The sequence below is a fragment of the Oncorhynchus masou genome, chromosome 23 (genome assembly GCF_036934945.1).
Source record: "Oncorhynchus masou masou isolate Uvic2021 chromosome 23, UVic_Omas_1.1, whole genome shotgun sequence".
In the NCBI taxonomy this organism is placed as follows: Eukaryota; Metazoa; Chordata; class Actinopteri; order Salmoniformes; family Salmonidae; genus Oncorhynchus; species Oncorhynchus masou.
This window is the reverse complement of record NC_088234.1, coordinates 26,676,252-26,692,772: the sequence shown is the minus strand read 5'-3', so window position 1 is coordinate 26,692,772 and position 16,521 is coordinate 26,676,252. Positions and strand designations below refer to the sequence as shown.

At 43.7% G+C, this 16,521-nt stretch overlaps 1 protein-coding gene across 1 annotated transcript; it reads right to left on the bottom strand.

Moving 5' to 3' along the window:
• Positions 1-1,768: 1,768 nt before the first annotated feature.
• On the bottom strand, positions 1,769-16,333 carry LOC135510646 (phospholipase A-2-activating protein-like). Its single transcript, XM_064931731.1, has 14 exons — positions 16,100-16,333; positions 15,356-15,549; positions 14,967-15,067; positions 14,669-14,789; positions 13,949-14,116; positions 12,011-12,146; positions 11,606-11,775; positions 5,887-6,038; positions 5,457-5,676; positions 5,119-5,184; positions 4,959-5,030; positions 4,690-4,797; positions 4,300-4,467; positions 1,769-2,486 (listed from the first exon to the last, which is right to left on the bottom strand). Exons 1-14 carry the CDS (start codon positions 16,246-16,248, stop codon positions 1,912-1,914), a joined length of 2,400 nt encoding a protein of 799 aa, XP_064787803.1. The 5' UTR covers positions 16,249-16,333; the 3' UTR covers positions 1,769-1,911.
• Positions 16,334-16,521: the final 188 nt, after the last annotated feature.

The window sequence follows — 16,521 nt, the reverse complement described above, 5'->3', positions numbered from 1 at the left end:
GATAGCTGTTGTAGTGTTGAGACAAAACGGCGCAATTTAGAGTGCCCTTTTATTGTCCCCAGCACAAGGTGCACCGACTCCAGTGCCGCACTGGCCACCGACAGACACTGGGCCTTGGCTTCCAAGTCGGGCTGGCCATGGAGTGAGTCGGCGTAGTTGAGGGCGATGTGAATGTTCTTGTTGCAAACAGAGCACTGGTCGGCGGCATGGGACAGGACAACCTCCCATTGGGCCAAAAGGAGGGCTCGGCCTCCCTGCCATTGTGTTGTCCAATCTCATAACATTTTAGATAAAGACTCAGGGTCATTATCATCGCAAGGTGAGGTATTGAAAGGTATTGAAAACAGGGTGCCAATAATTTCAATGATTTCTTTTTAAACAACATTTCTTTCTCTGAGCAATTGTGTATAAAATATACATTTCCCATGTTTTGTTTGCATACAATATAGCTCAGTATTTGTATTATTTATTTTATAGTCCTTTTTGCTCATTTTATCAAGGGTGGCAATCATTTTTGACCTGACTGTTGATGTATCAGTACATAGTGAACTCCAAAAGTATTGGGACAGTGACACATTTCTGGTTGTTTTGGCTCTGTAATCCAGCACTTTGCATTTGAAATACGATACAACGAGGTCAAAGTACAGACTGTCAGCTTTAATTTGAGGGTATTTTCATCCACATCGGTGAACCGTTTAGAAATTGCAACACCTTTTGTACATAGTACCTCATGTTAGTGGACCAAAAGTATTGGGACAAATTTACTTGTGTATTAAAGTAGTCAAAAGTTTAGTATTTGGTCCCATATTTTATTTATCCTTTATTAACCAGGTAGGCAAGTTGAGAACAAGTTCTCATTTACAATTGCGACCTGGCAAATGAAAAAGATATGCATAGCACGCAATGACTACATCAAGCTTGTGACTACACATTTGTTGGATGAATTTGCTGTTTGTTTTAGTTGTGTTTCAGATTATTTTGAGGCAGAAATTAATGATAAATTATTAATTTGTGCCAGAAACTAATGGCAAATAATCTATTGTGCCATTTTGGAGTTACTTTTATCGTATATATGAATATGTTTCAAAACACTTCTACATTAATGTGAATGGTACCATGATTACAGATAGTCCTGAGAATGAATTGTGATTAGTGAGGAAGTTACAGGACAAATATCATACCTTCCCAAAAAATGCTAACCTCCCGTTATTGTAATGGTTAGCATGTCTTGGGGGTATGATATGTCTCTCGAACAAAGATATTCAGTGATATCAGGCCCCAGAACCGCCACAATATTTATAAAGGTCACTGTGGTTAGTGGGTGATTTCTTTCACCTGTAAACATCCAGGATTCCATATGGTCTTGTCAGCTGATCCAGACAGCAGGTAATATGACCACTGCCCACACTGCTGCTGTGTGTCCCTACAATACAAAGAGCACAACTTGCCATGGTCACTCACCTGGGTTGTGTTCAGTAGGGAGAAAAAGTTGAAACTTATCCAATTAGAACAGATTTTAATTTTATGTTCCAAAAGGTTTTGCTACAGTGAGCCCTACTGAACATGACCCAGATCAAAGTTAGAAAAGTCACTTTATCTGTAAGGTCATGAGTCAGTCAGTAGTGTTCCAAACGTCAGAGGACAGAGTACAGACTGTGCATATACATGACATGGACAGTTTCAAAGCATTAGAAATGTGCCTCATTTCACTATTTCTACTTTCTCACCAACTCCATTTATAATTAATAAAGACAAGTCAAGCTTCATGAAAGATCCAATTTGTACACATTTTTATTGCAGCACATGCAATCCAATAGTCTCAAAAGTCAATTAATCACTTGAACAGAGACTAGTAATAATATAAGGAAAGGAAAGGGGAAACCAGTGTGTTTTAAGTCACAGGAAATCAGATCACTGCAGTTCTTTTAAAACCAGCTGGCAGCACTCGCCGACCTTGGCCGGGTCGGTGACCGAGGTATACTTGGCGATCTGTGACATGACCCCCAGTGACTTGGCCAGGTCCTGGGCTGTCTGGTCAGAGGCCACTGTGGTCCCCAGAGCCACCAGGAGCCTGAACACTGCCTCCTTGTCCTGCACCGACTCCAGTGCCGCGCTGGCCACTGACAGACACTGGGCCTTGGCCTCCAGGTCGGGCTGGCCGTGGAGTGAGCCAGCGTAGTTGAGAACGAGAGTCGCGAGGGCGATGTGAATGTTCTTGTTACACACAGAGCAGAGGTCGGCGGCGTGGGACAGGACAGCCTCCCGTTGGGCCAATAGGAGGGCCCGGCCTCGCCAGCCACTGAAGCAGTTGCACAGTGTCCGCAATGCCAGCATCTGATTGGCTGGCCGACCCTGAGGCTTCATCAGGCTCAGCAGGTGGTTGCAGAGCGCCACGCCATCATCCGCGTCGCCACCGCACAGGCTGTCGTTGACCTGCGGGTGGCGCACCGCCAGTCGCAGGATGTCCAGGACGGGGAAGACGATGTCTGCAGGACAGGAGAACAGGTGATCACAGCTCAATGAAAATGGTACATTACCATATGTTAAATTATTGTAATGTGCAAAGGTTTCACATACTTGAAAAGGCCGATAAGCATTTTTGTTTTAAGAATAAAAGGCCCTATCAGGACTTCAGAGGGTAAAGTGCAAGAGTGGGCAATACCAGTGCTGGGGGCTTGCAGTCCACTCAAACACACCTGACCATAATTGCTTGACTATCTATACTGAACAACAATATAAACGCAACATGCAACAATTATAAAAGATTTTTACTGAGTTACAGTTCAAGTAAGGAAATCAGTCAATTGAAATAAATTCAATAGGCTCTAATCTACGGACTTCACATGACTGGGCAAGGGCGCTGCATGGTCAATGCTGCACATAAATTCACTAGCGTTCTATAATTAAACTATCAGTTTTTTTAACCCCTTTTTCTCCCCACGTTCGTGGTATCCAATTGGTAGTTACAGCCTTGTCTCATAGCTGTAACTCACGTACGAACTCGGGAGACGCGAAGGTCGAGAGCTGTGCTTCCTCCGAAACGCAACCCAACCAAGCCGCACTGCTTCTTGACACAATGCCCACTTAACCCGGATGCCAGCCACGTCAATGTGTCGGAGGAAACACTGTACACCTGGCGACAGTGTCGGCGTGCACTGCACACGGGCCGCCATAGGAGTCGCTCGTGCACGATGGGACAAGGACATCCCTGCCAGCCAAACCCTCCCCTAACCCGGACGAAGCTGGGCCAATTGTGCGCTGCCCCATGGGTCTCCCGGTCACGGCCAGCTGCGACAGAGCCTGTAGCTATACAGTCTGATAATACAAGTGATGGTGTAGACCTACATCTGCTTGTTTTTTGTGCAACAGTATCTTCTAAATCAGATGCGCAAAGCAAGAATAAGTTAACTACATGAAGTTCTAAGATATACCCAAAGATTATAGGGCCCTATAGGAAACACTTGTCAACATTTTGGTTCCTACCCTGTCACAATAACTACAGTTGAAACTGGGATTCATCCATGAAGAGTACACTTCTCCAGCATGCCAGTGGCCATCGAAGGTAAGCATTTGCCCACTGAAGCCGAACTACAGTCATGTCAAGACCTTGGTGAGGACGACAAGCATGCAGATGAGCTTCCCAGTTTTATCAGCTTTCCTGGTGGCTCGTCTCAGATGATCCCGCAGGTGAAAAGGATGGATCTGTAGGTCCTGGGCTGGTGTGGTCCGCGGTTGGACATACTGCCAAAAATTACAGTTGAGGTGGCTTATGGTAGAGAAATTAACATTAAATTCTCTGGCAACAGCTCTGGTGGACATTTCTGCAGTCAGTATGCCAATTTCACACTCTCTCAACTTGAGACATCTGTGGCATTGTTTTGTGTGACAAAACTGCACATTTAAGTGGACTTTTATTGTCCTCTGCACAAGGTGCACCTGTGTAATGATCATGCTGTTAAATGAGCTTCTTGATATGCCACACCTGTCAGGTGGATGGATTATCTTGGCAAAGGAGAATTGCTCACCAACAGGGATGTAAACACATTTGTACACAACATTTTAGAGAAATAATATTTTTGTGCAAATGGAACACTTCTGGGATCTTTTATTTCAGCTCATGAAACATGGCACCAACACTTTACATGTTGCGTTTATATTTTTGTTCACTATAAATCAGTTTGCTAGTCACTGGAAGCAAAAGCCTGCACACATTGCGGCTCGCCAGGATCAGAATTGCCCACCTCTGTACTGGTCGAGTGGGATAAACCCAAATCCTGCCCAAGATGTGTGTTAGCCTACCTTCTGGCCAGTGGGAGGTCTTCCAGAGCAGGCTGATCTGCTCTGTGGTGGGCTGCTCTGAGGCACAGGGGTTACAGACAGACACCAGCAGTTTCTCCAGGCTCTCCAGGACCTCCTCAGACAGCCTGTATTCCCCAGGGGCCCCACCATTCAGCTCCTTCAGCTTGGCTGGTGAAAAGGCAAAGTTATTATAAAGAGATGCCATTGAGAATGAAACAGACACTTTATAATACCCAGCATGTATTTACTGTAGTAAGGTTTCCATATGGCTATCCACATTATTTCAGTTCAACGACAGTGCTGGTTGATCAGTTTTGTACGCTGGATAAATAGACACTGATTATTACTGCTCGTAAAGTATCAAAAAATCATGTTTTGTTCAGTGGTTACCCATTATCTGTGTGGCGTTAGCCTGCTCGAAGGTCACACCGTCCGTTTTTGGAAAGTAGATGTTTGTGGAGGTCTGCCTCGAGGCAGCCGAGGAGTAGGCACCCTCACCTGGGAAGACAAGAGGGGGGGGCAGAAGTGTTAGTCCTACCCCTTTAGCAGTGATATTGGGTTGTCTTTTACATGTAAGTTTTGGGGTAAAAACACATTTGAGTGTTAATGCGACCTCCGATTAAACCCTTGACGTTGAAGGAGTTGCTATAGTGACTAACCTGTGAAGGGGTCTGCCACACCCACCGGAGCCCCTGTAGGAGTCCCCGATCCTGGGATGTACCGCCCAGTGCCTGGGGAAAACGTCATAATAAATGCATTAGAACAGCATGTCCTCATCAAACTGAAATGTACAAGAAAGTTATATTTGTGTTTATTTACCTGTGAAGGGGTCAGCCCCAAAGCCTGCTCTGTTGTCAGCAGCTCCAGGAATGTATCGGCCTGAGCCTAATGGTGAACATGATAAAAGCAGGGTGAAAATAGTTAGTGTGGTATTCTAAACTCAATTTGAATTTCCATGACCTGTCTATTTCAAATATTACGGTAACTTTGATCACTGTGTGTTAGAAAAGGGAACAATCACCCTATAGACTGAAAATGGCCAGTCGGCCCTACCAGTGAATGGGTTGATACTACTAGGCTGGGCCGGTGTGTGTTAAGAATCTAAAAATGTAATGTAGCAGCCTATATATAGTATGAAGATGGTTCAGTGGCCCTACCAGTGAATGGGTCAGCAGCGCTGGGCACGGCAGCTCCCAAGGTGTGTCCTTTGGTGTTTTCGATGATGAAGTTGGCCACCTGGTCCAGGAACATGGGGCTGAGCTCGTTCTTCTGCAGGAAGTTGTGGGCTGTCAGCCAGGGGTCGTCTGTCACGTTGTAGGGCAGCTTCATGGACGGGCCACCCTCGTTGATGTCGATGGTGAAGACAAAGTCGTACTCCTGGAAAATCATTCAGAAGATGGCTTGGACCTGTGTTGAGAGATTCACTGTGTGACAGCTAGCTTCAGTTAAGTGTAGATGAAATCACTTGTGAATAATGTGCCTTGCGTCTGTACTCTGGACATTGATTTTATTTTAGCACAGTGTACAATAATTTCCCTCTGAGGAAAATGATTATCACCATTCACCCAATGTTGGGGTGCACCTCACCTTCCCCTCATAGTTGACTTTCTTGGAGGTCTGCTGGTTGGACCCTCCCACCACATCTCCAATCTTCATCCAGCGGCTGTCAGCCACGCTCCACTGGTACGCCTCCACGTTCTGGCCCTCTTTGATAAGCCGTGTCTGGCCGTCCCGGTTCCCTGGGAGACAGACAAACAGACATCTTCATGTGTATTCATACTCTCTGCACTACAATACAATAAGGATGTTATCTGGATTACTCCACTTTCATGTGCATCTGTGGTTTTTAGTTGTGCAGGTTTTACTAAAGCTTGACGATTGGTCAAATAAGTTGATCATTCAAGTAAGATGTCAGTGACCATGGACTGTAGGTGCAAAAAACTACAATATCCAAAGAGCGATTCTGTGCATGTAATGTCTTTATAGTTTATTAATTGAATATATAGTCAGGTCCAAAGTTACTGGCAACCTCAATAAAGAAAAGCAAAATATACTATAAATTAAATACAAATACTGAGTATATTGTATGCATTTTTGCGGGGTGAAAATGACATTTTATACTCATTCAGTTGCTCAGCAAGAGATTGTTTACTTTTTTCTCAAAAAGACAGGTCAAATTATTGGCACCCCTGTTTTCAATACATCACCTTGCAAGGATAACAATAATGAGATTGGCAAGGATCTTACACCATTCCTCCATACAAAATCTTTCCAGATCCTTGATATCCTTCATCATAACTTATAGACTACCATATGTTTTAACCACAGGTTTTCAAATGGGGTTCAAGTCAGAAGACGGATTGCCATTGCAAAATGTTGATATTGTGGTCAATCAACCATTTCTTTGTGGATTTTGTTGTGTGCTTGGTGTTATTGTCTTGCTGGAAGATCCACTTGCGGCCCAGTTTCAGCCTCCTGGCAGAGGCAACCAGGTTTTTGTCAAAACTCTCCTGGTACTGGATAAAGTTCATGACGATGTTGGCCTTAACAAGGGCCCCAGGATCAGTGGAAGCAAAATAACCCCATACATTCAAAGATCCACCACCGTATGTCACAGTAGGAATAGGGTTCTTATCTGCTTATGCATCTTTTTCGACGCAAAGCCCACCACTGGTGTGTGTGGCCAAAGAGCTGTATGTCATCTGACCATAGCGCAGGTTCCAATCCAAGTGCCAATGCCGTTTTGAAAACTCCAGGCATAGGCACTTATGTTAGTTTGATGACATGAAAATAGAACTCCAGGCATAGGCGCTTATGTTAGAATGATGACATGAAAATAGAACTCCAGGCATAGGCACTTATGTTAGTTTGATGACATGAAAAGAGCTCTTTGGCCATGCACACCTCACAAGGTGAGGTTTGAAAACACAATTTTGAAACCTATCTTTTAGAGAGATTTTATTTCTTGTTAAAACAAAATGTCTATCTCTGAGCAATTGTATTAGAAAATATTCATACCCCTTGACTTATTCCACATTTTGTTGTTACAGATGGAATTCCAAAATGTTTTTCTCTCACCCAAATCAAATTTATTGGTCACACAAACGTGTTTAGCAGATGTTATTGCGGATGTAGCGAAATGCTTGTGCTTAGATACAGTGGCATAGTATAGAATACAGTAAATACATATGAGATGGGTGATACAATATTTACACACAATTTAAGTGACTAAGATACTGTAGAATAGTATAGAGTACAGTTTATCCATATGAGATGTGTAATACAAGAAACGGAGACATTGTTAAAGCGGCTAGTGTTTCATTTCCTTAAAGTGGAAAGTGATTCCTAATCGATGTCTATACCTAATGTCTATAGGCAGCCACCTCTGATGTGCTGGAGATGGCTGTTTAACAGTCAATGGTATAGTAAAGAATACAATACAGTATACACAAATGAAATGGCTGATGCAATATGGAAACACAATTTAAGTGACTAAGATGCGGTAGAATAGTGTGGAGTGCAGTTTATACATAAGAGATGAGTAATGCTAGATACGGAAATTAAAGTGGCTAGTGATCCATTCCTAAAAGTGGCCAGTGATTCCTAATATCTATGTCTACAGGCAGCTGCCTCTGGTGTGCTAATGATGGCTGTTTAGCAGTCTGATGGCCTTGAGATTGAAAAACAGCTTCTGTCTCTCGGTCCCAGCTTTGATGCACCTGTACTGACCTCGCCTTCTGGATGGTAGCGGGGTAAACAGGCAGTGACTCAGGTGGTTGATGTCCTTTATCTTTTTGGCCTTTCTATGGCATCAGGTGCTGTTGGTCTCCAGGAGGGTGGGACGTTTGCCACCGGTAATACGTTGGGCAGACCGCACCACCCTCTGGAGAGCTTTGCAGTTGTGGGCAGTGCAGTTGCCTTACCAGGCAGTGATACAGCCTGACAGGATGCTCTCAATTGTGCATCTGTAAAAGTTTGGGAGGGTTTTAGGTGTTAAGCCAAATTTCCTCAGCCTCCTGAGGTTGAAGTGGCTCTGTTGCGCCTTCACCACACTGTCTCTGTGGGCGGACCATTTCAGTTTGTCAGTGATGTGTACGCCGAGGAACTTGAAGCTTTCCACCTTCTCCACTGGTGTCCCATCGATGAGGATAGGGGGATGCTCCCTCTGCTGTTTCCTGAAGTCCACGATCACCTCCTTAGTTCTGTTGACGTTGAGTGAGGTTATTTTCCTGGCACCACACTCCCAGGGCCTTCACCTTTTCACTGTAAGCTGTCTCATAGTTGTTGGTCATCAAGCCTACTACTGTTGTGTCATCTGCAAACTTGATGATTGAGTTGGAGGTGCTCGTGGCCACGCAGTCATGGGTGAACAAGGAGTACAGGGTGGGGCTGAGCTCCCACCCTTGTGTGTTAAGGATCAGGGAAGAGGTGTTTCCTACTTTCACCACCTGGGGGCGACCCGTCAGGAAGTCCAGGACCCAGTTGCACAGGGTGGGGTTAAGACCCAGGACCTCGAGCTTGATGACGAGCTTGGAGGGAACTATGGTGTTGAATGCTGAGCTATAGTCAATGAACAGCATTCTTACATAGGTATGCCTCTTGTACAGATGGGACAGGGCAGTGTGCAGTGTGGTGGGGCGATTACATTGTCTGTTGATCTGTGGCAGGTAAGGTGGAGGCGATATGATCCTTGACTAGTCTCTCAAAGCACTTCCTGACGACAGAGGTGAGTGCTACGGGGCGATAGTCATTTAGTTCAATTTCCTTTGCTTTTTTAGGTACAGGGACAACGGTGGCCATCTTGAAGCATGTGGGGACAACAGACTGGGATAGGGAGAGATTGAATATATCTGTAAACACACCAGCCAGCTGGTCTGCGCATGCTCTGAGGAAGCGGCTAGGGATACCATCTGGGCCGGCAGCCTTGCAAAGGTTAACACGCTTAAATGTCTTACTCCGGGTCCGGAGAGCCCACAGTCCTTGATAGCTTTTATCCTCAAAGCAAGCGAAGAAGGTGTTCAGCCTGTCCCGGAAGCAAGAAATCGGTGTCCGCGATGTGGCTGGCTGTCCTTTTATAATCTGATTGTCTGTAAATGCTCCCATACATCCACAACTTCTGGTTGGGGTAGGTTTTAATAGTCACAGTAGGTAAAACATCTCCTATGCACTTCCTGATAAACTCATTCACTGTATTGGTATATGTGTCAATATTATTTCCTCACCCATCTACACACAATACCCCAAAATATAGTTTTAGAAATTTAAATATTAAATGCATGAAATAAACTATTTACACCACTGAGTCAATACTTTGTAGAAGCACCTTTGGCAGCAATTACAGCTGTGAGTCTTTCTGAGTAAGTCTTTAAGAGCTTTCCACACATGGATTGTGCAACATTTGCCCATTCTTTTAAAAATGCTTCAAGCTCTTTCAAATTGGTTGTTGATCATTGCTAGACAACCATTTTTCAGTCTTGCCATAGTCTTGACTGAAATCTACTTGAAAATCTAACTCGGTCACTCAGGAACATTCACCGTCTTCTTGGTAAGCAACTCCAGTGTAGGTTTGGCCTTGTGTTTTTGCCTGTGCTTAGCTCCATTACATTTATTTATTTTTTATCCTGAAAAACTCCCCAGTCCTTAATGATTACAAGCATACACAACATGATGCAGCCACCACTATGCTTGAAAATATGGAGAGTGGTACTCAGTAATGTGGTATTTGATTTGCCCCAAACATAACACTTTCTATTCAGGACAAAAATTGAATTGCCAAATTTTTCACAGTTTTACTTTAGTGCCTTGATGCATGTTTTGGAATATTTATTTTATTTCACTGCATTGCGCTGTTTATGACTTCAAGCCTATCAACTCCCGAGATGAGGCTGGTGTAACCGAAGTGAAATGGCTAGCGAGTTAGCGCTGCTTCGAGAGTGGCTGTTGTCGTTGTGTTCCCGGTTCGAGCCCAGGGAGGAGCAAGGAGAGGGACGGAAGCTATACTGTTACACTGGCAATACTAAAGTGCCTATAAGAACATCCAATAGTCAAAGGTTAATGAAATACAAATGGTATAGAGGGAAATAGTCCTACAATTTCTATAATAACCTAAAACTAACCTAAAACTTCTTACCTGGGAATATTGAAAACTCGTTAAAAGGAACCACCAGCTTTCACATGTTCTCAGCAAGGAACTGAAACGTTAGCTTTCTTACATATCACATATTGCACTTTTACTTTCTTCTCCAACACTTTGTTTTTGCATTATTTAAACCAAATTGAACATGTTTCATTATTTATTTGAGGCTAAATTGATTTTATTGATGCATTATATTAAGTTAAAATAAGTGTTCATTCAGTATTGTTGTAAAAAAATATTTAAAAAATAAAAATTGGCCTATTAATCGGTATCGGTGTTTTGGCCCTCCAATAATCGGTATCAGCATTAAAATCATAATTGGTCGACCTCTAGTACATGGAGCTCCAAAAGTATTGGGACAGTGACACATTTGGTTTTTGTTCTGGCTCTGTACTCCAGAACTTTGGATTTGGCACAAATATCCTATACCCCCCCCTCTCAAAAAAATGCTACCCTCCCCTGTTACTGTAATGGCGAGAGGTTAGCATGTCTTGGGGGTATGATCTAAAATGCTAACCTGCCCTGTTATTATAATGGTGAGAGTTTAGCATGTCGTGGGGGTATGATATAAAATGCTAACCTGCCCTGTTATTGTATTGCTGAGAGGTTAGCATGTTTTGGGGGTATGATCTTTGTGCATCTGTAACTTTCTCACTCATCATTATTCACGATTCATTCAGGACTATCCATAATCATGGTAGCATCCACATTAATGTATTAGTGTTTAAAAATATTATATCCTTATTCACAATAAGTGACTCCAAATGACAATACATTATTTACCATTCATTTCACAAAATAATCTGAAACACAACCAAAACAAACAGCTAATGCAGCCAACAAGTTTGTAGAGTCACAAGCTTGATGCAATCATTGCATGTTAAGAATTTTGGACCAAATACTAAACGTTGAACTACTTTAATACACAGGTGAATTTGTCCCAATATTGGGAGGACCATGTACAAAAAGTGCTGTAATTTCTAAACAGTTAACCTGATGTGGATGAAATTAAAGCTGACAGTCTGCACTTCAACCTCATTGTCATTGTATAATTTCAATGTACAGAGCCAAAACAACAACACATTTGTCACTCTCCCAATACCGTTGGAGCTCACTGTATATAGTGGAATGAAATAATATAATAGAACATGCAGATACAAATTAATTTACCAGGCTCCTCGAGGTGCTCCCTTCCTGGAAGATCCTCCATCTTGATGTCCCCCAGGTCCCCTGTCTTGGGGTCGATGGTGGTCTTGGAGAGCTCATCCTCGAAGGCCTGGAGGTCCTGGGGGCTAGCCATACGATCTTCCACCTCAGTGAACACTCTGATGAGGCCGTCACTGTAAGGCAAATAACACGACCGGTGACACAAAAGCAAGGTCATATCAGAAATATCGATCTCACCTCACTTCCAACTATGTTTACCCTCTGTGTGAGGCTAAAAGGAGGTAGGGGGCATCATGATATTGTATGAGCATACACCAAAGAGAATATTATTGTATTTGGTTTATCATTTCGGTGGAGTAGCAGTATTGGTGCCCATATGCCACAAAATAAATAGACAGTGGGGTTTACCTGGCGCCCACAGCTATATCCCCGTTAGGCAGGATACAACAGCACCACACGGACTGGGCTGGGAGACGGATGGTCTGTTGGCAGTCGCCCTGCTTCCATATCCTCAAGGTCCGGTCCTCCCCTGTACTTACGAAATCTGAGAAGGGAGGGGAGCACCAACCAATTGTCTAGAAAAATGTCTGACGGAAACGTCAACACTGTAAATGTGCAGAGATAATACACGTCTCACACTTCTGTGAAATCAAACTGTCCACTTAGGAAGCAACACTGATTGACAATAAATTTCACATGCTGTTGTGCAAATGGAATAGACAACAGGTGGAAATTATAGGCAATTAGCAAGACACCCCCAATAAAGGAATGGTTCTGCAGGTGGTCACCACAGACCACTTCTCAGTTCCTATGCTTCCTGGCTGATGTTTTGGTCACTTTTGAATGCTGGCGATGCTTTCACTCTAGTGGTAGCATGAGACGGAGTCTACATCCCACACAAGTGGCTCAGGTAGTGCAGCTCATCCAGGATGGCACATCAATGCGAGCTGTGGCAAGAAGGTTTGCTGTGTCTGTCAGCGTAGTGTCCAGAGTATGGAGGCACTACCAGGAGACAGGCCAGTACACCAGGAGACGTGGAGGAGGCCAACAACCCAGCAGCAGGACCACTACCTCCGCCTTTGTGCAAGGAGAAGCACTGCCAGAGCCCTGCAAAATGACCTCCAGCAGGCCACAAATGTGCATGTGTCTGCTCAAACGGTCAGAAACCGACTCCATGAGGGTGGTATGAGGGCCCGACGTCCACAGGTGGGGGTTGTGCTTACAGCCCAACACCGCAGGATGTTTGGCATTTGCCAGAGAACACCAAGATTGGCAAATTCGCCACTTGCGCCCTGTGCTCTTTACAGATGAAAGCAGGTTCACACTGAGCACGTGACAGTCTGGAGACGCTGTGGAGAACGTTCTGCTGCCTGCAACATCCTCCAGCATGACCGGTTTGGCGGTGGGTCAGTCATGGTGTGGGGTGGCATTTCTTTGGGGGGCCGCACAGCCCTCCATGTGCTCGCCAAAGGTAGCCTGACTGCCATTAGGTACCGAGATGAGATCCTCAGACACCTTGTGAGACCATATGCTGGTGCGGTTGGCCCTGGGTTCCTCCTAATGCAAGACAATGCTAGACCTCATGTGGCTGGAGTGCGTCAGCAGTTCCTGCAAGAGGAAGGCATTGATGCTATGGACTGGCCCGCCCGTTCCCTAGACCTGAATCCAATTGAGCACATCATGTCTCGCTCCATCCACCAATGCCACGTTGCACCACAGACTGTCCAGGAGTTGGCAGATGCTTTAGTCCAGGTCTGGGAGGAGATCCCTCAGGAGACCATCCGCCACCTCATTAGGAGCATGCCCAGGCGTTGTAGGGAGGTCGTGGAGGCCACACACACTACTGAGCCTCATTTAGACTTGTTTTAAGGACATTTCATCAAAGTTGTGTCAGCCTGTAGTGTGGTTTTCCACTTTAATTTTGAGTGTCACTCCAAATTTAGACCTCCATGGGTTGATAAATTTGATTTCCATTGATAATTTGTGTGTGATTTTGTTGTCAGCACATTCAACTATGTAAAGAAAAAATTATTTAAGAATATTTCATTCATTCAGATCTAGGATGTGTTATTTTAGTGTTCCCTTTATTTTTTTGAGCAGTGTATCTTTTCGACTATGAATCACAAAAGACAAGCAGCCAAATAACAATACAAAAGGTTCTGTTAACCATTTCCAAATTATACACAACTACATTTAAGTAGGAGTAGATCAGCCTATAGATTACAATACACCAGGACGGATAACTAAAACTATGAATCACCAACAGATGTCACACTTTCCTAGGGCATAGTGGTTCCACAAACAGGGCACTAGTAGATTCTCAGGGTTCAGTAGTCCATACTGTACCTTGTCCATTGGGGAAAACGGCCAGGCTGTAGATGTAGTTGGTATGGCTGTAGTACACTTGCACACATTCTCCAGTCACCAGCCATCTCCTGATAGTGGCGTCGTTGCTACAGGACAAGAATTCCAGGTCGCTGACCACCGCTAGCCCCCTGACACAGTCCTCATGACCTGGGATAGACAATGACATTTAGTGATGTCTGGCCCCAGAACTGCCACAATATTTATAGGGGGCAACGTGGGTAGTGGGTGTGTGATGAAAATGTTTATGTTTGTGCTTTTCTAATAACACATTTCTGTGTTCATGCAAGTGCCTGATTGAACATGCCTGGGAGGAACCCACACTATCAGTATTTGCAATTTGGCAGTATGCCTAGAGCATTGTTTTGAGAACGGAAAGGGATATCTCAGTTTGAAGGTCTCAGCTTGGAGAGAAGAAGCCTTGCGAGGTAGTGGTCGGTCACATGCATTAACCAAACGTTAGTTTTGAATTAATGATGAATAATGAATAAGCTAAATCATGCAAATATAACTTGCGTGTGTAAGCAGTATATGAGATATCTAACAGAACTGCCCTGACGGAGGTCGCTTCAGACTGGTACTTTATGTATCTAAGTTTGACTGCAACCTCTCCAGCTTGCTGTTAATAAATAATTATTATTTTAAGATTGACATCGAGTGTCCCTGTGTAGAATTTCCACGACAGGTGCATTAATCTCTCACCTGTAAACGTCTTCTCACAACGCCCAGCCTTCCACAGCTTGATGGTCTTGTCAGCTGATCCAGACAGCATGAGGCCTTGTTCGGGTAATATGACCACCGCCCACACTGCTGCTGTGTGTCCCTACAATACAAAGAGCACAATTTACCATGGTCACTCACCTGGGTTTTGTTTAGCAGGGAGAAAACTACTTAAGATTTATCCAATTAGAACATAGATTTTAATTTTATGTTGCAAAACGTTTTGCCTCTGAACATGACTCAGATCAGAAATACTATAGACAAATCTCAGATACTTTACCTGTAAGGTCATCATGCACTTCTCGTTGAGCCAGACTTTTGCTGTGGTGTCCCAAGAGCCACTCAGTAGTGTTCCAAACTTCCCAGAGGACAGTGCACACACTGTGGACATACGTAACATGGTCAGTTTCTACTTATAAACAACGAAAGTGTCATCAGACCAAGTTGGTATTTTAAGTAGTCAAGTTGAGTTAGTTGTTCCACAATGATGCATTACATTTACATTTCAGTCATTTAGCAGACGCTCTTATACAGAGCACTTACAGGAGAAATTAGGATTAAGTGCCTTGCTCAAGGCATATCAACAGATTTTTTTCACTGAGTTGGCTCGATACTGGCCACACGCTCTTACCTGCTAGGCTACCTGAATCAACAGTATATCAACTATACCTGTGTTTTTGTGTCCCTTGAGTGTGAACAATGGTTGTGGTTGGTCCAGTGTGAAAACACAGATGTTGTGGTCGTTTCCACCTGTGGCTATGAGTCCCCGAGGATACGTGTCGCTGGGAGCGATTATGCATACACAGGATACAAAGTTCTCATGGCCTGTCATACAATGCATTTCTGTGAAACCCCTGTCTGGGCTGTAGAGAGAATAGCGACACAGAACATATGCTATTTAAAGTTAAACTTGATTACATTGAAAACACAGAGCAGGACAACAGCAACAATGTGGTTTCAAATCTAGTCATTCTGAACAGTCTGGCTACTTTCCGTGACTAGCTTAATCTAAAAGCTTACTGTTAGCTATAAAACTACTTGCCATATGGCCTAGAGAAACCTTGTGCGCATATATTACCATTCAAAGTTTAGAAAGCTTGTGTCACGTTTTTGTCCCGTACAGTTTGTGTGGCAATGTTATTAATAGGGGGAAATATCAGAAGTGAAACCACACGTCCAGACGATAGTGTGGTTTGGTTGAACATTTCAGTTGAGTGAATGACAACGCTAATTATGTTAGCTAGCTAGTATGCTTTAGTAGACTTGTTGGTTTGCCTTGAAATTATGGTTATAGTATATTGAGAGGGGCATCGATGTGTGGCTAAGGGTTGCTAAATGATTATCTTTACAACATTAAAATAGTAAGACAAACATAGTCATTTGAGGTTAGCTAAATTAGCTAACTAGCGGTACCTTGAGTTTGGTACCCAGACCCTTCCGGTTCGGTCTCTGGAAACAGACGTAAAGGCTCCGTCAGGGAAAAAAGCAACTGCAAGACCTCTAACATCCATTTCATGGCCAGGTATGGAACAGCTTAGTTTATATGAGTTATGTGATGCCATTGTATCACCAATATCACAATGTTGTAATCGTAACTTCTAAAGAGAAAAGGGGCACCCCTTGTCAAGAAGAAATCGTCCGGTTAAGTAAAGCGGAAGTAGTAAGGGAAATTAACCTTGACCTCAGATCGCATGCTGGGACAATTAGATTTATTTTTTTGCAATTATATATACATATTAGATAATTCATACATATAACACTACCAGAATAATATTTTATTTGGCTTACAAAAAAATACATTATAAAAAAAGGTTCGAACGCACCTCCAGTAGGTG